This window comes from Callospermophilus lateralis, chromosome 8, assembly GCF_048772815.1.
Source record: "Callospermophilus lateralis isolate mCalLat2 chromosome 8, mCalLat2.hap1, whole genome shotgun sequence".
Taxonomy (NCBI): domain Eukaryota; kingdom Metazoa; phylum Chordata; class Mammalia; order Rodentia; family Sciuridae; genus Callospermophilus; species Callospermophilus lateralis.
Genome location: NC_135312.1, coordinates 97244846 through 97271222, shown reverse-complemented (window position 1 = coordinate 97271222; position 26377 = coordinate 97244846). Strand labels below are relative to the sequence as shown.

The 26377-nt window shown below is 35.8% G+C and overlaps 1 protein-coding gene across 2 annotated transcripts in view; it reads right to left on the bottom strand.

The window, feature by feature from the left end:
- The window catches only part of Unc5c (unc-5 netrin receptor C), a 344211-nt gene that overhangs the window by 119240 nt on the left and 198594 nt on the right, over nucleotides 1-26377 (bottom strand). For both annotated transcript variants that reach the window (XM_076864608.2, XM_076864609.2), the window contains exon 3: nucleotides 637-780. In XM_076864608.2, the coding sequence (XP_076720723.1) occupies nucleotides 637-780 (144 nt within the window). The remainder of the gene's footprint in view (nucleotides 1-636; nucleotides 781-26377) is intronic.

Here is a 26377-nt window from a genome sequence, read left to right as displayed (position 1 = left end):
GGGGCTTGGTCTCTCTTGGGGATAATGTGCCTATTAGCATATCCACAAATCTGAGAAATTTTACAATGAATAAACCATTTAATTTTGTCAAGGAATATATTTCTCACACTTATTTTATTATAGAACCCCCCCTTCCCCCCCCTGAGGCATTTTTCCTGAATATGACTATTCTAGATATTAACACAATTTGGAAAACAAGGCTGTGTTCTAAGGCACTACAACAGTTCCTAGATAAACAGAGAAGCTTGATCTGGGCAGTCTTTATTTCCAATAAGGACACTGCTCAATACAGTTTTAAATCAACTCATAAAAGGAATATACTTGGTTCTCTTACAGCCTAATTGCTACAAGATTAAAACAAAATAAGAATCTTTTGAAAGTAGGAAGAATTCTTTCACATCTCTAAACTACCCAGTGCCTTGAAAAAAAAAGAAAATAAGATATCTCAGGGACTTCAGAGGGATGTATAGCTCAAATGAAGAAATCTGGAGCAATTTTTCACCAGGGATTTTGATCCGGGACTTTAGATCAGTTATGGTCTAAAGTTTCTGATATTTCCATAGTTTCTGAAACCCAGTGTGTGTGTGTGTGTGTGTGTGTGTGTGTGTGTGTGTGTGTGTGTGTGCAGCGACTCACATGCGATGCGCACATAAGCCTTCCGACTCTTGGTGGTGCCTGCTGAGCTCCAGGCCACACACTGGCACCAGTAGTCTTCAGGCCCAAAGAGTTCTTCCACTTGCTGTCGTGAAATCTCAATGCTCACTTCCCGGACAATGAGACCTGAGAAGAGAAAGGGAGGTTCAAGTCAAGAGAAGACCTGTACCAATGAAATATGAAACACGTATTTTCTCCCCAGTGATCCTTCTTGTGGCCATAGGTCAACATCCAGATGTTGTCTCTCATCTCTGGTTTTTCAGCTGGCTCCTATGGCTTTATTTAACCACTTTTTCATTCTTTTGTTTGCTATTTCAAATCTTCTGGATTCATCTGAAGATGAAAGCGGAGTGAATCCATCACCCTACAAAATAATGGATTTCCCCAGAGAGCTTGCTAAAATTCATCCCCCACCAAGTTATAGCCCTCTGTTTACTGAGGAGTGAACTCAGATTTCACATCTAAAGACTGTACCTCAATTAAAATGTGGCTAGGATGCCCAGGTGCTGTACACAGTCTTCCAACTCCTCACAAGAAATGAGAGAGAACATTCTAAATCTATAATCTTTGTGGTGATAATTTAACAATTCAATTACTTTGTGTTTCAATTATAATAGCACATTATTTTTTGTGAAAGAAATACTTCAGTTAACATACTTCTAATATCCTAATCAAAGAATATATGACTTTAAGGTTTTCATGCAAGATATTTTGAAAGTCCACCTGATGCATTGTAATTGCAATGTAACTAAAATCCTGTTAAAGTCCTTCAGCCAAAATGCTGAAATAATTGCAATTTATTTTACAGCCTATGTAATCTTGGATAACAAAAATTGAACTAAGAATCTGGGATTATCATTTCAAGGATATATATCTTTAGCTATCAAGATTGTTAGAATCATTCTGCAGTGCTCCTATTTGCAGTGAGTAAAAGGGATTATCTGAACATTGTATGTGGGGAACTTTCAGTTCTACTGGAAATGGAATACACATATTTTCAGAATGGAGTGTCCATTGAGATAACTAGCAGAATATCCAGGGAGTAGGAGAACTTGTTTTGAGCCAAGTAAGGGCACACAATAAGAATGATTAAATAAATCGCTTTGCACTATTTACTTTATATTTATTTATTCATTGAATAAGTAACTATTGTCAGTTACATAAAAGATATTGTACTGAGCACAGAGAAATTCTAATTACTCATATTAACAATGGGGTATACTATTTAGTATTTAAGAATAATTGTTTTTAATGCTGCAATGGTGAGCTATAGGGATGAGAGAAAGTAACAAAGAAGTTCAATCTAGCATGAAAGATTGAACCAATGTAAGCTATCTTGGTAGCATTATATGGTGAGAGCCCAGGGTGGGAGCACATACCTGTAATCCTAGCAACTCAGGAGGCAGAGGCAGGAGGATCACAAGTTTGAGGCCAGCCTCAGCAACTTAATGAGACCCTTTCTCAAAATTTAAAAATAAATAAATAAAAGAACATAAGGAGCTAAGAAAGATATTTAGAAGACTGAGAGCCCAAAATGTCTCTGAGCACTGTAAGTACTGGATATGGAGAATAATAGGAGATGAAACTAGACAAAAGAAAGAGTCTAGTTCATGTATTCTCGTAGTCCAATGGTTCTCAAAAAGTGACTCCTGTGACAGTTTCATCAGTTTCACCTGGGGTCCTGTTAGAAATGCATATTTTCAGACCTTACTCCAGACTCAGTGAATAGGAAACTTAGAGAGTGAGGCCCAGCAATCAGTAGGCTTTTAACAACTTACACCGAGTGTAATTCTGATACATAATAAGTTTGGGAATCATTCTGTGTACACAGTGTTACAATTTTGGATTTCTTCCTAAAAGCCATGGAAATCATTGAAGTGTTTTAAGCAAGTAGATGTCATGATCAGAGAGGAATACACACACACACAAACACACACACACACACATATACATCTTATATGTATCATATGATACATATAAATATAAATATGTGTCTGTATGTACATGTGTGTGAGTGCATGTGTATACTGTGATATTGTGCATGTGTGTATATATGTATGGTGTGTATATTTATTTATTCAATTTCTTGGAGTTTAACAAGTTCCAAAAAGTAATAGTTTTTTTGTAATGTTGATCATAAGTGACAGGAGAGAGTATGCCTTTGGGAAACCCCTAAAAAGGAATTCCAGAAATTTCTCTGTAACACCTAAGAAATACTCAAATGAGTGAGAGTACTCAGGAAATTAACAACCACCCAGTGGAAGCAGGTACTGTCCCCCAGAGGAGTGAACAATATTTTCTATTAAGAGCTGAGAAGGCTAGAGTCATGGGAACTAGTAGGCTCTTAGTTCCACTAAAGATCCTCTGGATTGGATTGAGGTCCAGGAAAGTGGGTTTTAGAATCATAAGAAAGGATGAGATCCATTGTCAAAAGTTTACTGAGTATATTTAAAAATATCTTAAAGTTTTGAAAATTAGTAATCCTATCATGTTTATACAATGACCAGTTTAAAAAGAAATTTCAAGGAACTGCTATAATGCAACCCTTCAGCCCTGTCTGAAAAGCCAATATATTATTTTAGCCAATGTCCAACTGATATAACAATCTTCACAGCAAAAATCCCAAACTATCAGTGAATAGCATTACTTTCCACCCTCTTTCCTGGCTTTGCTCAGGCCTTCTGTTTTTCTGATCTTACTATAATTTTTCTAATATCTAGAAATTTGTGTTTTTGGATAGATGGAATGCAACCTCTCTCCCAACCCCATCTCCTCCTGTTTTCTTCTTCCTCACTCTGGTGTTTAATGCTTTTGCCTGTTTTACTTCTTTATCCATTCCCTCCTCATGCAGAAATTCAGTTACTGGAAACATAACTCTTCCAATTTACAGTTACCAAAGGGCTGATAAACCTGCTGTGTATATTTCCTTCAAACTATAATGGTTCTTTCTAAAATTCAGAGCATCAACAAATGGGCTCAGGATATTAAAACCACATACAAATATTTTGTGTCCCAAGACGATACCTCAGGTTTCATTCCCCACTTTTACTTAAAGCAATTACAGGAAACCTAATTAAATGCTAGTGGAACTTCACTAGGTCCACTGTATCCTTAAGCCCAAATAGGCTCATGGATGTTTCTACTGACCACAAATCTGAAGCCTTTTAAGAAGCCACAGACCGACCCTTCTGCTACAGGAGCTATTCATAGTATGAATGCTCTGAATTGTGTGGTCTGGTCTCCCTGTGGGCACTGGAATCAAGCACACACCATTTTTTGTCTTCAGCTCCACAGACACCCCATTCAGGAGGAGGTAGACTAATTACAGTTGTGTACAGTTATTCTGTTACATGTTCCAAAGTTTACATTCCAACTTTTGGTCAACAAACAAGAACAAGAAAGAATGGCACCATGAAGTATCTAAACACAGTTCAGAATCCCCTGGAATCGGCTGCGGTATTCAGACTCTGAGCTACAAGGTTACATACCATAGTTTCATTACCATAGATATGTTCATTACCTATGACATTTTGCTCATCATCAAACCAGGGCTAGTGGTTTGGGTAAAAGCAGGTAATATCTTTTCTCTTTGAAAGTAAAATTTCAAATCTGCTTGAAGTTCTGAGATGGAAAAAGCAAGCTTCCTTGAAATATGAAATGCCATCAGCATTACTTCCGAGGCAGGCTGCTTTGAAGAGCATTTGGGAACTTGAAATTGGTTTCAGGTTATTTAAGGGTAAGGGAAAAGCTTCAGTCTACAGGATTTACACAAATACAAATGTGTAGTTTCCATCACATCTGATAACATCAAAGATTCCCCATCATTATGTTTCCCTTAATAGTGGCATCTCAAAGACGCATGCTGTTTGAAGTTTTCAGTGATTTGCTTTCATAATATGATTCATTGTGGTTTGGGAGCTAGAGTGCAGGAAAGTAATTAGCATGTTATACCAAGAAGTCTTATAATGAGTCTGAGCATACACTTGTTAACAGGGAGTTTCAAGTGAATATAGAAATCCAGATGTAAATGCCACCTTCTGAGTGGATCTTTGTGAGGCCATACATGAATATGGCAATAAAACCTACTAAATGACATTGATTACTTATCTTTAGTTTACCTTTAATTTTATAATAGTGATCAGGCACCCACAAATAGTATTTTCCTAGGATATTATTCTAAACTAATCATCAATACATGATGAATTTCCTTGAATAATTATTCAAGACAATATCTGTATTCCCACAGAAATTGAATTTGTAGTGCTATCAAACACGTACTTATTAAAAATCATTAATGTCAGAGACTATGTTAAGTTGCAGAAATATAAAAGTGGATCAAATGTTGTTTGGCTTTAGCTATTTATTTACTGAATAAAAGTACCTTGTTTATTAGGTGATACTTAAAAATTATTCACCACCTTAATACATTTTAAAAAGTATGGTTACCAAACTGTACCTTCTGATAATTCATGGGTGTTTAACTGCAACCCACCTAAGCCAGCATTAGACTTGGGTGTTATGTGTGTCTGAGCTGTATTCCTCCTGCCTCCCAACAACTTCATCTTCCCTTTGGCAAAGGGAGACAGCACATTGCACAGGCCCGGCAATTTGCCTCCCAGCCCCACCCCCATCTCTCTAATGGAGAAGAGCTGCAGAGCTCTCCCAAATCTCATTACAGGACATTCACAGTTAGGACAGGAGTTAGTGGGAAAGGCACAAAGTTGCAGGTAGGGATGTTCTGGAATATATTATGACATTTTATTGAATTAGTGTGGTCTCTTTCTTATGCTTTCATTGGGAGCCTAATCCTATTAGTCTTCACTAATATGATCTAAAATATGAAACATATCAGTTCTAGATGTCTTAATCTAAATTAAATCATAAAATGCCCTGCCATTATTTAAAAGGATGTCATACCATAAAAACTGATAATCATTTTAGCAACCTATAACTGTGACTATAATAATCAAAATATGATAACTTGAAAGGCAGAACTTCACAATCAGGATGCTAGGTTATATTCCACGAGGTCATCTGACAATCTTTACAGCAGGTTATATTCCACGAGGTCATTTGACAATCTTTACAGACGTTGTAAACACATAATTTACCAACTCTGCTTTGCAATGGTTTTTTCTTGAATTTTTAATGTAATTTTTAAGATATGAATAGGCAATGAAAACTAAAATTATGTTGTGCAATTTGAAACTGAGACTTAGTGGTGTATTAGCTTTATTATTAATATAATTTTATTAGTTACATTACTGTATTTGTGATCAAGATGAATTTAAGAAACACAGTGCCTACAAAGACTGAATCATAACAAAATAGAAACTCTGAACAAATGATGACTAAGGAAATTTACTCAATAATGAAAAGTCTCCTATAAAAGAAAAGCGGAGGATTGGATGGCTTCACTGTTAAAATCTACCAAACACTTAAGGAAGAATCAAGAAGAGTCCTTCTTAAACTCTTCCAAAAAAAAAAAAAAATCAAACTAGCATTATCCTCACATCAAAACCATACAAAGACATTATTAGAAAAGTAGGGGCCAATAATCCTGATGAATACAGTTGTAAAAGTCCTCAACAAAATATTAGAAACCTGAATTTGAAAGCATATTAAAGTTCTACCATGCTCAAGTGGGACTTATTCCTGAGACAGAAGAACAGTTCAATGTATGGAACAACATGATACATCACATTAACAGAATAAAGGACAAAAGTCATATGATCATCTCAGTATACACAGAAAAGGCATTTGACAATATTCAAAATCCTTTCATGATAAATACTCTCAAGTTAGGTGTAGAATGACTGTACCTCAATATAATGGAGAGTATATATGACAAGCCCACAGCTAACCTAATGCTCAATGGTTAAAAGTTGAAACCTTTTCCTGAAAGGTTTAGAATAACACAGGGATGCCCACTGTCAAAACAGAATGGGGGGAAACACTTGTAAACCATACATCTACTAAGGAGCTCAAACAACTCAATAGCAAGAAAACAACCTAATTAAAAATGAGCAAAGGACCTGAATAGATATTTATATAAAAAAAAAGACATACAAATGGCCAAGTATATTACCAAGTATATTAAAATATGCTCAACATCACTAATTATGTGAAATGATACACATATTAAAATCATAAAGAAATATCATTCCATACCTGTTAGAATGACTATGATAAAAAAGATAAAGGATGAAAAGTATTGGCAAGGGTATAGAGAAAAAGGAATCCTTGCACACTATTGGTGAAAATATAAATTATTGCAGCCTTTATGGGAAAATGTGGAGGCACCTCAAAAAATTTAAAATAGTTCTACCATAAGATCTAGCTATCCCATCAGTAGGTGTATTCAAAGGAAATAAAATCAATATGTCATGCACTCCCATGTTCATTACAACACTTAATAATAGCTAAAATATGAACCCAATAGGTGAATGGATAAAGAAAATGCAACACACACACACACACACACACACACACACTCACACACACACACACACGATGGGATACTACTCAGTATTAAAAACAAAAGAAAGGAATTTTGTCATTTGTGACAATGTAGGTAAACCAGAAGGTTATTAATTCAAGTAAAATGAGCCAGGCACAGAAACAGAAATACTGCAGTGTTTCACTTACAAGTGGAATGAAAGTCAAACTCATAGAAGCAGAGAGTACAATGGTGGCTTCTGAGAGCTGATTGGGGAGTTATTGGTCAAAGGATAGAAAATTTTAGGATGACAAAAAGAATAACTGTAATAGAACTATCATACAAGTGGTGAATATAGTTTAATTATAATGTATTATATTCTTGACAAAAACTAAGAAAGAAGATTTTGAGTATTGTTGCCACACACAGAGAAAAGCACCTGAGGTGATGCGTATGCTAAATAACTTGGTTTAACCACTCTTCAATGCAAACATATTTGAAAATATCATGTTGCCTACCATAACTTACCCAATTTTTATTTGACAATTAAGAATTTTAAAGGAATGAATTCACTCAAAGTTTAATAATAACATGGCTGGGACTGAATGGTGCAAGTGATTTGCTTAGAAGGTTTTCATACCTGTTATTGACTTTATTTCCTTTTCCGGTTATAGTTTATAGTTTTATAGTCGCTTCATTCTATTAAGTAGTACCAAATGTGTCAAATGAGGACCTGTGTTTTGTTGTCTTTGTTTTGTCTAAAAGTCAAAAGAATATTCAATGGATTGTGACTCTGGGTTGAAGGATTCCTAGTGCCTCTGGAAAGCTCCATGATGAGTAGAGTTCAATGCACTATTTCCCTTCTTGAAACTTAAAATTTTAGTTACCATATTAAATAGAGTGACAAATGATTCTTACTCCAGCAATAACAATATTGTTTTTCTTTTCCTTTTGTGGGAGCATTAGGTTTTGAATTTCACAGGAGAACCAGTCCTCTTGTTTTTTATTTGAGTTTTCAAATACATGGCACCTAGAGGGTCAGGTCTGAAGGATAATGGGAGTGATGGGTCTGAAAATATTTCTGTCTTGCATTCAAGGTTGTAATGAGTCAATAGAAATCAATGCTACCAGCATTGACCATCACTTAATTCTTTTTCTTAACTTTGGTGATGAAAAAAAAATCTATTGAATTGGTGCCAAGAAACTTTTCTGAGGCCAAACTGGAACTAAAATGCTTTCTCTAACCTCTGCCTTGTGTGAATTCTTTGAATTCAATGAAGCAGTTTTATAAAAACACGATGGCAATTTGTTTAATTCAGAAGGGCACATTCCCTTAAGTTGGCAAATAGAACATTCTTTTATATATCTTTCCTAAAACATCAAACCTATCACTATATTTGAATATACACTCTCCACCACTTCTCTTTGACAGTTTAATTCTTATTATGACCTAAATCTGAATAAATGCATTTCTTGGCTTCCTCGTTTTATACATTTCATTAATTTCAATAAAATTTTTAAAAAGATTCCAGTCAATAGGGTGAATAATGAGTTCCTGGAAATCTAGTTAACACTACTGTTATGAATTATAGGTCTTCCTATTCTTCTTGCTTGGTCATTCAGTATATACTTATTGAGGTTCTACTATGTGCCAAGCACTCTTTTTTTTTTTTTTTAATTTTAATTTTTAGTTGTAGCTGGACACAATACCTTTATTTTATTTATTTATTTATTTTCATGTGGTGCTAGGATCAAACCCAGGGCCTCATATGTGCTCGGCGAGCACTATACTGCTGAGCCACAACCCCAGCCCCTACCAAGCACTCTTCTATATGCTCAGGACACATTGATAAAGATTGCAGAGAAAGTCTCATTCTGTTATGTTCTGCCATGGAGATAATCCTTGAGCATCTGTTTTGTGCCTGGTGGTTGTGTCCTACGAAGTCATAAAGATGAATCACTTATGGTTACTTCATTCAAAAGAAATGAAAATAGGCATGTACTGAGTATAGGGACTCTGTCATAAAGATTTGGTTTTAATCCATGGAGTAATTGTCAAAAATATTTGTCCAGTTAATGTATGTTAAATGAATTGTTTGTATCTAAACAGCTATAATGCAAAGGAAAAGGTTTAATCGCAGATATGAATTTAATTGTAGCTCGGAAGAGTAAAGATAACTAGTATCCTGTGAAAGGAAACACCAAATTATGCTGTGATCATGTATTATCATACCACTATGAATGCTGCCTTTATATATGATAATAACACACTAATGAAAATATTAATAACAATAGAAGGGAAATCAGTACAGTAGTGCAAGCAGATCAGAGGGAGGTAGGACAGGAGGAAAAATCAATATACTGAGGAGTGTGATTGGTCAATTTATGTCATAGCATGTACAAATATGGCACAATGAATCCCACTACTATGAATAATTATCATGCACCAATAAAAAATTTTTTTAAAAGATAACCAGTGTCTACCATGTGTCTTAGTTAATCTGCATATTAATGATTATGAATTAGTATTATTATACCTGTCATACAGGGAAATAGCAGAGATCAGAATTTAAACAATGATTCATACAGCCAATGTGTACTGAGAAAAGGAATCAGATACATATTTGTCTGAATTCAATATTCTTATTCTTTCCACTACATTAATATTTCTCAAACCATTTCTCAAAAAAAGGGTTCCATAGTTAAACATCTTCAAGATTTCTGTTTAATATACCTTCCTTTAAGAAACTCAGAATGCCCATCAGTAAATCGAAGACATCGGTCTGAAGTTCTGCCATCAAAATTGGTGTAATGTGAATTAGCACCATTTCCCCTAATATATTAAACCACAGAACTTCAGGCAACACTGACACAGCCCCATATCACCATGGCTTTCAATGTAGTTTTGTTTGGCATTCTCTATGTTGGTCTGTTCAAAGTAATTCACAGTTTGGGAAATCCTGGAAACCCCATGAAGAAAGCTGTAGTGATGTAGTTTAAAACAGAGCAATCAGGAAAACATGGATGAGTAAAATATTTGAGATTGACACAGATGCATGGTTTGGGTTTAAAGAGTGACAGGAAAATCAAAGACACTTCATGAAGAAAGGGTAACAGTTAAGTCAAAGAGAAGAGATTCGACAACAACCACAACTACCACCACAGAACATTGCAAGGAAAAATAGTTCACATAAAAATGTTGATTGTGAAGAGAGATTCATGGAGAACCTTGAATGCAACTACAGACATTTGTTCTTTGGAGCAAGGAAACTGAATATTGTAAGTTGGTGAGATGACATTTTAAAAAATGATGTATTCTTTAGGAAGATTAATCTGTCTCTGCTAGTAAACAAGGCTAATTTGACTTAGAATTCTAATAATTTTAATTGTTATTACAAAATTGCTTCAGAGCTATGTTCTTATATCAAGTCATTATTCACAAGTATTAAGAGCACTATTTTTGGTAATCTTCTGAAAACACTCTGACAATGGCAGCAAGATCTATGTGTCCACAATAATAAATACTACCAGGCGTGGTGGTACACACCTGTAATCCCAGGGGCTCAGGAGGCTGAAGCAGGAGGATCTCAAGTTCAAAGCCAGCCTCAGAAAAAGTGAGGCTCTAAGCAACTCAGTGAGACCCTCTCCCTAATAAAATAAAAAATAGGGTTGGGGATGTGGCTCAGTGGTCAAGTGCCCCTGAGTTCAATCCCCAGTATCCCTCCACCCACAGTTGGGTCTCTTTTTGAACTTACTCCAAATAATTCGAAAACAAGCATTAAGAGCAATCACTTTTGAGAGAAGGCCACTTAAATAGTTTACATATAGTATAGTCTATTGGGGACAGCTATTTGATTATCTTAAAAATAGTAAGTTCCAGGGTTTGGGCTGTAGCTTATTGGTAGAATGCTTGCCTCGCATGGGTGAGGCACTAGGTTCGATCCTCAGTACCACATAAAAAATAAGTAAATAAACAAAGTTATAATTTTTTTTTTTAAATAGTAAGTTCCAAATTCCCAGTGAGATTTTTCAAATCAAAATGTATGGATTTATATTTTAACAAATTGTACTCATCCAGGAAAGTTGTTATAACAACTGGTGGATAGAAAAAGTATTCATCTAACATATAACAACCAAGTGATTTATTCAGACAGGAAAATAAATTCCTGCTCTGTATTATTATTTGACTTTTGGCAAGTCTTAAATTCATCAAGCTTAAAATGAAGCTTTTTGTGTGTGTGTGTATGTGTGTGTGTGTGGGAGGTTGCTGGGTTGTAAGAAAAGAAATGAAGGAACAGTTATAAAAGTACTTTAAATCCGTAAAATTCCCTTTATATATATTGTTAATATTTTGACAGTAAAGTATATAATCATTTCAGGTAATGAATAGACTTAGGAGATGAGAGGAGCCCTACTGGTTGGATATTATCTTAGGTAGACACTAAGATGAGATAGATGTGGTAGTTGGTTTTGGAAATTTTCAGTGGAGTTAGGTGAGCTGGGTTAAGTGGGAACTTTCATTGTTCAGGGCCATGAATATGAATCCAGGATAGTAAGAAATGGAGTTTGAACACCTGAATGACTTCAAGAGATTTGCTTTTGTTATTTTGCCTTTCAGCCAAGTCACCTGGGATTTTACTAGTCCCCCAGATCTCTACTGCATGTTGTTTTGTAGACAGATTGGAGCTACCCTGACAGAGTGGGTGGCAGTGTGTAACCCTAATTATATTGGCAATAGAATGCTTGTGCAGCTCCTTTATCTGGCCTTCCTGATGCTCCTGTTTAGTATTAACAGGTAAGACCAGGACATTCAACAACTATATGGAAATCACCAAGTAGGCTAATTTTGAACAGGATAATAAGATGTCAATATTTAAGTGAAGGTATAACATGGACGTATACGATCTCATACCCTCTTGGGTCTTTACATTTTCCAACTAGAATATGAGCTCCATCAGGGTGGAAATTGTTGGCTGTGATGTATAGTTGTCAAGGACTTGAATCATGGCCAACACATATTGCAGGCATACAATAAATGTTTGTGGAATGAATCAAAAGAATATTGTCCTAGAACACTACTATACACTCATTTTAAAGATATGTGATTATGTGCACTCTATATAATGTAGAGGAAAGGGACTTTCAGTCAAGAGAGGAGTTGTATCTTCTACCCTAGCCAGAAAGACATCATAAAAACCACTTTGATTCAAATTTGAGTATGCTGGGCATTCACACTAAAAATAGGGGAAAAATTGAAGTTTTCAGGCCTTTTGGATCTTCCAAAATTATCTATAATAGCTGAGTAAAAACAGATCAAGTACAATGAAAATATTTCTTTTTATTCTTTTTAAAGACTATTATGATGTAAAAAAATGACTCACCAATGTACATACAACAAGGAAAATTTTTGTGGAATTTCAAGTGGAGATGAAAATGTTAGCATTACATATGGTCAAGATAGGAGCATGTATTTTGAACTTGTGCTAAAATATCAGTTTTCAAATTTAATGTTGTATAGGGATTGATAAATAATTATGTATTCTCATATTTCCAAAATATTTCTATACATTCCTGAAATCCTAATGTCAAATCATTCTTTTATCATACTAGAGGGAGAAATAATTTAATAAAATGCCCAGATATAATGAATTTTCTAAATTTTTGTTACCTTTTTTAATGAAGAAAATCTCTTTGCCCTTCTGCTGACTCTGTTACTTTTCCCCCTTTGCACTTAGTTTTTGATAGCATAAGGCTTTACATAGAATTGCAGACTGCCAAAATTATGCTAGTAAAACCTTATTTTAAAGTACTCCTTGGCAGTTGATTTAACTGAGAGTATGATCTTTGGAAAAGGATCATACTCTGATCTGGTTCTTCTTTAACTAAATGTATGATCTTGAAAAAACTTCTTCATTTAATCTAACTTTCCTCAACAGAGCAATGGAATTAAGATTCCTAACTCAATGGGTTGTTGTAAGGATTCAATGAGGCAATGCATGTAAAATTCTTGGCAGGATAAGCCCATAATATGAGTTAGCTAACAAGATTTTAGAAGCTGGAGTAGTTTATGCTATCCTGTGTCCTTATTTTTGTTCTGTGTCCTCCCCTAATTTTTCAACATCACAAAGACATCTTCCAGAACCAGCCATGTCTTTTTCATAGGGGTGTATGCCTAATACATTATATGCCTGTTCATGTCTTCAGGCAAAGTTTTGCTCTACTTCCTTTTTTTAAAACATATTCTCTTCAAAGGATACATAACTCCTCTAAATTTTCAGCATCACAAAAGGACTCCATGGAAGCTGTCCTTCATGAGATTTCTAGGAGATCTACCCTTCTAACCATGGTTTTAGAGTTTCCAAGAGAGAACAGAGGACTCACACTTGCTCTCAAGTGTCTTAGCTGGGAAGTGGCAGCATAAATGTCAGTTGCAGTCATTGGCAACAAATGATCACTACACCCAGGTGAACTTTTAGGAAAGGAGGCTAGAACTTAGAGTATTCCTACGTACCTAGGCAGCAGAGGTCCTATCACAATGTAATTGGGGAAAAAAAGCTGCTTAGGAAAAGAGAAGAAATTTAATTTCTAAAAAATCACAATGCCATTGAAATACTAACAGTCATCAAATAAAAATGAAATTTGGATTATTGTTTTCTGCAGAATGAAATCTTTAGTGACAGAGAAAACTAAATAGGGAAAAATAGAACATTAAAATGAAAGGAAAAAAACCCTGATTTTTGATCCTGGATTGGCTATATCATAAGTAAATTTAAGCATGGCACTAAATTTCTCATTTCCTTAAACTTTAAATTGATAAAAATAGTTTTTTTTTTTTTTTCCTCAGTGCACTTCACAGAACTGCAATGAGATCACAAGAAATCTTGAAAAGGGACTACTTTTATAGACAGATTGCATGGCAGAGACTGCCAGCTCCTTACATCTTCCCATGGACACAATTTGACCATATTTTCTAGCTTGCTTAGTTTCAGATGTGGCCACAAAGCAATGCTGGTCAACAGAATATGAGCAGAAGCCCTATGTACCTTTTATAGGTCAGGCTTTTGGAGAAGCTGCTGGGTCTCACTGTATTTCCCTTGCGACTGCTGGCTGGATGCAAAACAAAGTAAGACCTCAGAGGATGGTAGAGAGACAGTTTGGAGGAGCCTAAGTCCATGCCCCAGTAAGGGAAGCAGTGCTGCACCAGACAAGGTCACCTCCCTAGGACTGTTACATGAACAGGTGTGTCGTTGCATCATGCTTGAGCTATCAGTCTTGGGCAGGGAGGTCTAAATGTTCCTGCAGCTTCATACAGTACTGACTATAACATGAATGGCACACAGTAGTTTTCAATTAATGCCTATTAGATAAATGGATGAAGAAAATACTTATAAATTCCATGCACTTTGGCGATATTTTTTGGCCATGATTCAACGCTGAGCTCAAATTAATATATATTTTTTTAAAAAACTGACATCATCTGATTTAACATATAGACAGAAATGTGTATTAATTCTAAGTGTTTTCAAATATCTGAATGCTTGATTTTGATATTTATGCTTAAAATATTATAAAATTTAGAGGAATTTATTTATCATATAAAATTACTTCCAAAATGTTATGTGTGCAATGCTTTCAAAATATAATTTCAATATTGAACAAATTAAATTGAAATACTAGGTCATAGTGTTTAATTGTCATTATCACTTTTTTGTAGTCAAACAAATTTTGGTGTTTTTGCAAGAGATAAATAAGCTTAAACCAGAAATGACTGAAGAATGATACCTGATCCTGGATATTGTTTGTAACTGATGATGTCTTCTTGTCCATTCTCCTCTAGCATCATAAAGAAAAATGACTGTTTCTCACCAGGACTCCAATTCCCCAAGATATTTATATACCTGTATAATATTGCCAACTGAACAAACGGCTTCCTTCATATGTCTGTTCATATCTCCTGGCAAAGTTTTGTCATTTTTCCTTTTTTTATATGAAATATATTCCCTTCCAAAGATACATACTTTAGTGGATAAACAACTTTCATGGGGAGAACATGAAAGACAACTATTTAGCATGTAGAGTTGGAGTCATGAGGTGTGGAAAATATTTTGCAATGATACCAACACTAATAAAGATCATGCCATTTTCATGATTAGCTATGTTTTTTGTAAAGGGAAATTAATGGATGGTACTATTCAGTCTAAATGATATATATAACATGCTGACAGACAAAATTGGGTTTCTGCCTAAAGTGGATATATTACACAGACAGTGTACTCATACGCCTAACATCTCTGTGTACATTTTTATGCATGTTATTCATCTAGTATTTTCTTTGTACCTACAAGTTGGAATGCACTCACTTCATATCCTATTATAACCCTTTTTAGTTGCATTTCTGTCAGGTTCCACTTACTTATGCACTGTTGAATAAATCAGTGGTTAATAAATGTTCTTGGAAATGTGTCTTGAGATAAATAATGAACGGCATTATCTAACCATAAATGTACATCAAATACACATTTTTACTCTCAGAATCCTAAAAAGAAAGACAATCTCACCTATTATGTACATACATGGGAAAAAAGAGAAATAATTACAGAGCAATCATGTAAAAGGAGACTGACTAGTTTATTATTCTTGAATGGACAGAGTGAACCTTTCCATCATAAGTGCATTTTGTCACAACTCCAAGGCCTTGGGGTGTGAGCCCAGACCCACAGCATGTAAAGCTATAGAACTCAGGACTCCAGCCCTTCTGGGCCACCCTCTCACATGTAGTACTGGAGCTGCCCACACATTTTTAATTTGCAGTAAGATGGTCTGACAAGCAGATTGTGAAGATGGTAGAGGTGAAAGTACAGATCAAATGCTGATTAAAAATATGTTCACCTTGAAAAATATAAAGAAGACATATTTAACAATATACAGGGATTATCTATTGAATGATGAGAAGCATATTATTGCTTCCTTCTTGGTAATTTTCACAGTCCCCTTTAGATTCTATTCCAAATTTTCCATAATCCAGTATTTATATAAAGCTTACATCTAAAATACTTTATACAGCACATATCTTATAAGTGTCAGCCTCTCACCTCTCAAAACTTCTTGCTATGCAGCAGGTTTTCGGGTTTGTTTTAAAAATCTCTCTTGCAGGTGATCCTTTAGCAATACTTTGAAATGTCATCCCTATTAAAAGTGAAGTCTGGGGTCTTGAGAAACAATGAGACAGAATGGCTATTATTTCGCATGTTTCTGATAGAAAGCTAACTGTTTAAAAATTAAAAATATTAGAACACATGTGCCAAAGTAGAACCAAAAAAAAAAAAAGCACAAATAAAATTTGGGAAGTAAAAGGGGCCATGTAAAGTCTTGCTAAAGGTCCGTGTTTTACATAAAGCTGCAGTTGAGACTTCACAAAGGAAATCTCTGCTCTTTTTATTTCTGGTTCAGAGGATTTACATGCTCTTTCTAATGATCTGGGCCTTCAGTACTGGGTAATGTCTCCCAGTCCCCAGCTTAGCACTCATGCAAAATTGAAGCACTTTGGAGGCAGTTTAGTAGCTGCAGATGAATCTCAATGTGCAGGAAAAGGCATAATGGCTGTTTAGCACTTGCTAGGAGAAGCTGAGGAAATCAGGGGGAAAAATCTATTGAACTTAAGCCATCTGGGAAGCCAACTGAGAGCGGCTGCATTAACAACGTGTTTACATTCCCATTGTGTTGCTAGGCCAAGCAAAAATAAGTGTGTGAATGTGTGTGTGTGTGAGTGTGTGTGTGTGTGTGTGCTCACGCACTCACATAGGCACTCACATGCGCACAGGCGTGGGCAGAGGAAATCATGAAGTGCAGCCCTTTGATTGTGTTAGCTCTCCTGGTCTGGCTCTGGCAATTACGTGGGGGAAAGAATTTGTATGTGAAACGTGGCCCTGAGAGTTTTCCCGTCTCCACGAGACAGGATGATGGTTACAGTGCAGAGGTTGGCAAGGACACGGTGGGCATGAGGAAAATGAGCTGTACACAGAGCCTGGCTGAACAGTCCTTTTCCTGTCTCTGGCTTGGAGAGCGACACAGCAGATTGGGGGAAGCTTCAGAAAGCTGGTAAAGAACACCAGGGAATGCTTTTATTGCCTGCTACATTGATATTTAACTTAGAAATACCGAACAAATGAGGAAAAGCAGCCAGGTAAACAAATGCGTTTCATTTTAACCCTCACCAGTCCTACTCACTGTCTTCACCAGCATGACCCTTTCGTCTTGTCACATTAAGGGATGTTTTCTTTTCTTTTTTTTTTTTTTGGTACTGGGGATAGAATCCAGCGGTGCTTTGACACTGAACTAAGTCCCCAGCCCCCTTTTATATTTTATTTTGAGACAAGGTCATGTTAAGTGGCTGAGGGCCTCCCTAAATTGCTGAGGCTGGCTTTGAACTTGTGATCCTCCTGCCTCAGCCTCCTGAGTTATTGAAATTACAGAGGGGGTGCCACCATGGCTGGATAAGTAACATTTTTCTTGTAGATGCTTGGGGACACAAGTGAGCTAAATGGTGGAACCCTAAAAGACACGTCCACATATGAATCCTTAGGATCTATGAATGTTACCTTGTTTGGTACAAAGGTCTTTGCAGTGGTCATCCAGTTAAGGATCTTAATTTGGGATAAGGAGACCATCCTGGAAGATCCAGGTGAGCCCTAAGCCTAACAGTAAATGTTGTTGTAAAAGACCCACAAAGAAGACAAACATGGAGTATGGGACAATGTGAAGATGGATGCAGCCACCACAATCAGAAAAAGACAAGGAATGGGTTCTATCCTGGAGTCACCGAGGGAGGGAGTATGTGTGACTCTGCGGAACTTCAGACTTCTGGTCCCCAGAACTGTGAGAAAATTTCCATTGTTTTAAGCCACCACATCTGTGCTAATTTCTTGTGGCAGGCCTAGGAAACAAATACAGTGACTAAGGACATTTACTGTCTGTCTCCACATTCAAAGAGTGACCTCAAGAATCTGACAGAGGAAAAGCTGTCTGCCATGCAGTGTTTTTCTGGTTTCACAAATGCTCCCAGAACGGGTGTGGTGAGGCAGCCTTTTAGTCAGTAACCTGGCCTCATACAGAGGGCTTCATTGCAGGATCATCCCGGCTGGAGTTATACAGAGGCTTGACATTTAGTCCCTGCCATCCCTGGACTAGCCTTCTACAGAAGATCCTTTGGGTGTTTCCAACTTTATTTTCACTCACTAAAGCTCCGGGGTACCCCCACTTCCCTCAGAAGGCTGCAATCCCTCAGTCTGAGCAGTTGAATAGGCAGAGACAAGGGGAAGGATACTGAAGAAAGCAGGGGCTCTATAACATGTAACTCCACACCACAGAATTTCCAGGGGTGGAGATGTTCATGAACTTGTTTATTATTCTCAGAATAAGAGGAAAATCAAGCAAACGGTAAAGCAGACCTTTTTCTTCTAACTTCTCCTTGGCCTCTTTTGCTCGCTCTAGATGGGGATCTCCTGTAGTACAGTCATCTCCTTGGTGGTGTCTATACTTACAGCACCAAGCCAAGTGGCTGGGTCATGGTTTTTGAACACAATGTCTAGGACCTCCCTGTACCCTACTTTTACAACACAGTGTCTCTCTCATGCCCTGTTTGTCAAGCCTGGTGGTACCTTAGCATTACTAGAGAGTTTAAAGCAAACAAACAAACCAATCAACCGACAAAGGAAATGCTATGCTGTGTTCCCAATTAAATCATTACCTTTAGGGTTGGAGCCAGGACATAGGTGTTTGCAAACTTCTCCCCTGGTGATTGTCAAGTGCAGCCAGGGTTGACAGTTCCTGCCCTAATAGTTTCTTGTTGCTCTTGCCTTCATATCCTGGGAAATGTCTTCCAGAACAGAATTTTTATAATCAGGTTTAACCTCAATAAAATTAGGAACGAGTCCAAAATTTCTCAATTCTGAATTGTTCTTCATTGCTAGATGTTATACTTCCCATGTGCTATGCTTACATTTTTTGCCAGATACCCTGATATTTGGCAAATTGTAGTGTTCATGTAATACATGCTGATTTTGTGTCTCCAAATGTGCTTTTTCAGAGGATCTGGCAAGAATGGATATTTCAACAGGCATCCCAAGAGGGCTCTGAGAATCACTAGCTAATGGATGACTCAGAATTGATGGTATGTTGTAGAGAAGATGAAAGGATCCAGGACTAGTCAAGTTCTCTCCCCTCAAAGTTTAACATTATATTATTCATGGATTGTAGGGTTTTAAAACTCAAACAATACTATATTGTGTCTTTAAAGATGTGAAAATATCTTGGAGTGAAGAGAGAGAAAATAGTATTAGGATTTTGAGCAAATTATTGATAGAATAATGGGTATTAAGATTCAGTGAAGGGGGCTGGGGTTGTGGTTCAGTGGTAGAGCTCTCGCCTAGCACTTGTGAGGTGCTGGGTTTGATCCTTAGCACCACATAAAAAATAAATAAATAAAATAAAATGTATCGTGTCCAACTACAACTAAAAAATATTAAAAAAGAAAAAAGATTCAGTGATATACAACCAGAGAAGTGAAAAATTCTGCTCCATCTGTGTACAATGAATTGAAGAGATTTCTACTGTTATGTATAACTGATTAGACCTAATTAAAAAAAAAAGATTTGATGATCCAGAAAATCATATCAAATGGATAAGAGTTTGTGACATCACAGAATAGAAAAGGGTATCAGTCTACATTGTGCTTTGCATATGAGGTGTTCCCCAAAGCCTCCTGTCAGTGCAGGAATATTCAGAGGCAAAATGATGAGATTATGAGAGCTGTAACCGAATCTGTCCATCCTTGTTTGAAATGGACTGACTGGGTGGTAATGTAGGCAGGTGGGACATGACTGAGGGAAGTGAGTTTCTCAGGATTTGCCTGGATGAGTTGTTCTTCCCTCATCCCCTTCCTTTCTCTTTGTTCCTGACCCCACCATGAGCTGAGCATCTTGGTTCCTCTGAACCCTTCTGCTATAATATTGCTGCCTCATCTTGGGCCCAGAGCAATGAAGTTCACCATCTGTGGACTGAGACCTCTGAAAACATGAAGCCCAAATAAACTTTGTGGTTCTTTTTAGGCATTTTGGTCAGAGCTACGATGAAGCTAACTAAAACAGCCATTCTCTCATCATGATCTACTAAGTTTATTTACACATAACACTATTGTTTCAGACACCTAAAAAAGAATAAAGTTGAGGACAAAAGCTAAGCTCTTTAGGAAGGTAAACTGCCATTTAAGCGGAAATTGTTTCATAAAACAACCTCTATAAACATGATGCTTAATCTGTTTCACATATAATTCAAAATTCTCTTAAAGGGCTGGGCTTGTGGCTCAGTGGCAGAGTGCCTGCCTAGTATGTGTGAGGCACTGGGTTTGATTCTCAGTGCTGCATAAATTAATAAAATAAATTGACAACTAAAAAAAATTTTTTAAAAACTCTGTTAAATACGTCTTTTCTCCCGCATGAAAATAAAGTAGGAGAGATCCTTCTTAAATCCTTCTCATATTTTTTCCAAAGGTTAGATTAAAAAAAAAATACACCATGGCTTTTTAACAATTGTGCTATTCTCACTTTGAAGTGGGCACTTTAAAACTCTAAGCCACAGCGTATGCACGGTTGCTGGGCACACGGCATAATTGCCATAGCAACACAATTACTAGTGTTGCTCTGAAATGCCCTGTTTGGGCAGCAAGTAATCTAGATGAAGAATGTCCTTGGACACCTGCTTCTTATTGTAGCCTCTGTATTGGCTTGAGGGTGGTCGGACTTGGTTCTCTCTTTTTCTGAATTTGGGGACACACACACACAAACACACACAAGTACTTATATATTTACTCACATGCATACACTTGACTAAATTGTATTAATCAATGCTTTCATTGATTTCATTGTGGCAAAAGGAGGAGAAACACATTACAAATAACCTTGCCCTGCGTGTTAATTGAAAGGGGGGGTTCTTTTGTGTTCATTATGTTCAAACTCCAGCTATTTGTAATTTTAGACAATTTCAGCTTTCCCCTAATAAAACCTAGCTTGCTAAAATAGCACTGAACAGTGTAACATTTTCTTATCTTTACTTTTCATTCATGTTCTAGGCCATATGTGTTCAATAAGTACATACTATTAAAATTTTCTATCCAGTATTCAATGTAGATATTTAAAATATTCCTCATGAGGTCGGGCATGGTAGTGCACACCTGTAATCCCATGGCTTGGGAGGCTGAGGCAGGAGAATCATGAGTTCAAAGCCAGCTGCATCAACTTAGTGAGACCTTGTCTCAAATTAAAAAAATAAAAAAAGGGCTGAGGATGTTACTTAATGGTTAAGTACTCTTGGGTACAATCCCTGATAACAACAACAACAACAACAAAATCCCCAAGAGATATAAAGATATAATTAAATTAAAATTAAATTGTTCTGTAAATACAATGTAATTAGGGTGTTTAGGCATATGTGCAAACTCTATAATATTGATATTTGTAAATATTGGGATTTCCAGAAATGAACAAATGCCCAAAACAAATATTCACAGCATAATAGATTGGTAAGTAAAGAAACTCAAGTGTGTAGCCTAAAACATTCCAAATACTCACTTCTGTTAGCAAGTTAGGAAATGAATGGAGATCTTTAAAGCCAGGTTTATACACAATAAGTGAAACCAAATCATTCGACCTAGCAGAGACCCATCTTCCTGATAGGACAGAAGTAAAAGCACTGTTAAGTTTAAGTTCTGAAACTCTGACGCCACTGTGATTCATAATTGCAGCTGAAGTTATGGCAGCCACATCAGCCCATGCATTTCAAGACAGCATCACTGTGAAATGAGGACAAGCCCATTACAAACACTATACAATGAAGAATAAGAAACAGCATATGATTCAGGATAACTGACACTCGGTTATGACTATCTGGCAACTACTCTCTTGTGAAGTTATCAAATTGACTCAGTAGAAAAGCCTTTGTGTACTGCATGGATCCTTATCAATTTTCTATTTTTATTTACTCAGCCCTGAGACCAACCTTATATTGAAAAGAAAAATTGTTCGTTTCTGGTATTGAAATGAGTACCTCTGAGAAGGAAATTAAATAAATAATTGATTTATATTCCAGAATCATTTATCTTCATTGGCAGACAACTATATTACAGATATAAACCTCCATTTTTACAAAGTCAATATGCCTACTGACTTAAATAAAAAAATATGGAATGAAGTTCAAACACACTTCCTACATTTTATGCATCATTTACTCAAATTTAAACAAAACCCATGTAACTTCCTTTGGAACATATTCACTCTGTTAAAGAGAGCTGAGTTTAAGATGATTATATTACAAGGAGAATAATGAATGTATGATGTGTATACTGAATGTAGAAAATAACTCTTCTTACAGAAGATTAAGCTATCTTTATGTATTCCTCAAATCACCTATTCATGAAATATTCTAAGTAAACACATCATTGGTACATCTCACTAAATTTCAGTTACTTAAATTTAGTAGGATGAGTAGCTGTAATCTCACAAAACAAACGTTCATTGATCATTTCCTGTGCTTAGTGCCTTGTATTGTAAATTTCAAATAAGACAATGCTTTACACAATTTGAGCCATACCATGTCATTCTAATCTTGCTGAAGATACAAAGATCATAGATAAAATGTACATTTTTATGAATAGATCTGTGTATAGATGACTATAACTTTCATAAATAACATGATAAATATAAGTTTATAAGAAATTATGAGTTGTGCACCTAAGATTGTCAAATGTTGAGATTTTTCAGATGGATTAACATAAAATATACACACAATTAATATATCTGAATGTAATGAAATGGGAGTACAAGTAGGAGAAATAAGGATATGTTTGCCTATGACTTGGGGTTTTATAGAAATATTTCTCTACAGCATTGCATTTAAGGTACTTCTTTAAGAATGAGTAGGACTTTAACAGAGGTAGGATGGAGGGAACTATAGAATGAAGAATAATTCATTCAATATGTATTTGTTGAACACCTACTATGTGCAACACCAAGTTAAGCATGGTACTGGAACAGAGAAAAAGACAGGCATAACTGCTGATCTCCTGGTGCTTACCCTTCAATGTACAGCATTTAAACTGAAGAGGAGAGATAAATTGTGAAAGGAGATATGATAACTGACTCTTTTATGTATTAAACATTAACAAGATGATAGCATGTGACCAGACCTGTTTTGTAAGCAACTTTATGACATAAGTAGATTCATAAAGTCAAGATAACAAAAAAAGTGGTTACAGTCAATTTAATGAAAAGCATGCCAACAATTCATCAAGTTTAACTTAAATGATTGTCTCAAAATTTCTATGTTTCTTAGACACAAAAGTGTAAAAGACAAGAGCATATGCACCAATTAATAAAATTTATACAAATCCTCCCTTATTTCCCTTCAAAATGTACAAGCAGCATTTCTAAATCATCTCCTTGTGTGACAGTAAGTGTCATGATATTTTAGTAAAGGTTCTGTGAAAAATAGTTTAGTTACCTAATAGTAAAAAAGGCTGTTCAACAGCAGAACTTTGCTAAGATTTCCACATGCTAGTACACATCAGATATGGCCTGTATATTTATGTCATCCAAAATTCATATGTTGAAATCCTTACTTTTGAAATTGGAACAACTGAAATTTAGTGAGATATACCAACAATGTGCTTACTTGGAATATTTCATGAATAGGTGATTTGAGGAATATGTAAAGATAGCTTAATCTTCTGTAAGAACAATTGTTTTTCACATTTAGTATAGATATAATACTATTCATTATTCTCCTTATAATATAATCATGTTAAACTCAGGTGAAATTCTTACTTTCTAGGCAATGGTGTTAGGAGGTGGGGGCCTTTAAGTGATTGGATCATGGAGGTGGTCCTCATGAATGGTATTAGTGCCCTTATAAATGAGGTAAGGGACAACCTCTTTATTTTCTACTGTACAAGGACACAGTAAGAGGAGCAGACCCTCACCAGACACCTAATGTTGTGGCACCTTGATCTATGACTTCCTGATCTTTAGATCTATGAGAAATAAATTTCTGCTATTATAAGCTACCCAGTCTAATATATTTTCCTAAGGCCAGCCCAAATTGATTTAGACAAATTCATATTTTTTCCAAAAGGGGAATATAGTTATTTGCAGTGTTTTATAAATTATTTGACCACAAAGCTTTTGTTTGCTTGTTTTCCAAAGTAACATCTATTAAGAACTTAAAAGACACCAGTAATTTATTGAACACAGATAAGAAGAAAAATCCAATCGGTCTATCATATACAGCATGTGGCAGAGAAACTATTAGAATTATCTAGAATGTTTGATAAGGAACTAATTATACTGAAGAGTTTAAAGTCTTCCAAAGAGGATGTCCTTTATTCCAGGGACAAAGGGAAGCCATCCTAGAATTTTAAGAAGTAGAATGACATCACTGGGAGGTGTGCTTAAGACCCATAATTACCTGGACAGTGGAAAACCGAGAGAAAGGCCAAGACCAACAGTGTACATGGGGCACCTTAGTCTAGTAAAGACCTAAACTGGGGAACAGAAATAAGAATAAAAAACAAAATGATGATTTGAGAAGGTATTGGCAGTAAGTGATAATCATTGTTTGGCGGAGTGAAGGGTTAAAATGAAATGTCTATTTCTTGGTACTGGGATGGAGAAAAGAGGTATTAGGAAAAAAAAATAAAATGAGAATAAATTTCATTTTTCCACTCCTGCAAAAATTGAGGATTTGACTGACAGTGTATCTGTGAAGGCTCCATCGTGAGGTATGGAGTAGAAGCCATTCACTTAAATTCATGTCCAATGATAGTTCCTCTTCTCATCAACTTTTGTTTTTTTGTTTTTTTTTTTTCCTGCTAAGGCCCACCTTTGTCTAAGTGACCAAATATTAAAGACTTTCAAGAACAAAGGAATCAAATCCTAAGCACTGGCTTAAGACATTACATTCAGGAATCACAAAGGCGTATGTGTAGAAAACTAACACAAGACAAAGAAGGCATAAAAAAGCAGTAAAGATGCAGAGTTAGCTGGCATTTTGAACCAGGCTTTCTATTCCTGAGAAAAGGATGATTGTCCTTTTTTAGATTAACTTTTCTGTGTTTAGCAATTGTGGCAGAATTTGGGGAGACACTGGGCACAGGGCCAAGAGCAAAGGTTTTGGAAACAGGGAGTCCTGGGTTCATATCCTGGTTCTAATCACCTCCTCTATATATGATTTGGGGAGAATTAGTTTATTTATCTTGTTGAGCTTCAACAAGATAAATCCCCAAAATCCCCAAAACCATTTCATAGGATTTTTGTGATGTCTAAAGGACATCACACATGTAAGGTGTTTTGTATGTGTCTTGGAACTCTTTTTATCATTATTGTGTTGGTCTTATTGACATTTTCTGCTAATTTGAGAATAATTAAAGATGAAAGGAGAAAATCTCAGGGATTATTAAAATTTCAAAACAACTGTGGCTTTCCAAACTCCCTTGCTTCTTTACAGAGGAAAAATATTTGCTTTTAGATGGGGGATCTTAGGTACCATGGAAACAAGAGTTGAAAAGACTTCAAGTAAATAGAAAGCAAGCTGCTGAGCCTGAGTTTTTCTTAAAAATATAACCATAAAATTTTGAGCAGATTAAGATTTGTATGGAATTTTGAAGGCCACATAGGTATGTATTACTCTATTACCAAATCAAGAGCTTGTTTTGAACATTTCTAAACCACCTAATAAATGCTGCTTTCCCTTTACTGTTTCTTATATTATGCATATGCAAGAAATGCAAGTACAGTTTAAATTATGGAAAGGCAAACAGTAACCATAATGAATGCTCTTTAATCAGTGCATTTCGTTATGATCAATGGTAGAACTTTGCTTAGTACAAATAACCATTTGTTTCATTCTTTAGAGTCAGAGAGATTTTTTAACAGCTTGACAATTTAAAAGGAAGAATTTTTTTAAAATGACATTTTTAGTTTCGCTTTCCCAGTTTTGTGATTTTTTTTTCAGTGTAAAGGTATGTTTGATAGAGATTTTAGTGAATGTAACTGATCTTTCTTCATCACAAGGCAATGTCTCTGATGGACACTAAATATGCTTCCAAGTGGTATTTCTAAGGGCAGAGGTATCTGTAAAAATGAACTTGTTTGCAATATTTTTTGATCTGTCCTATCATCTGAGAACAAACCTGATTTTTTAAATGCCCAGAAAATTTCTCTGATTTGTAATATATTT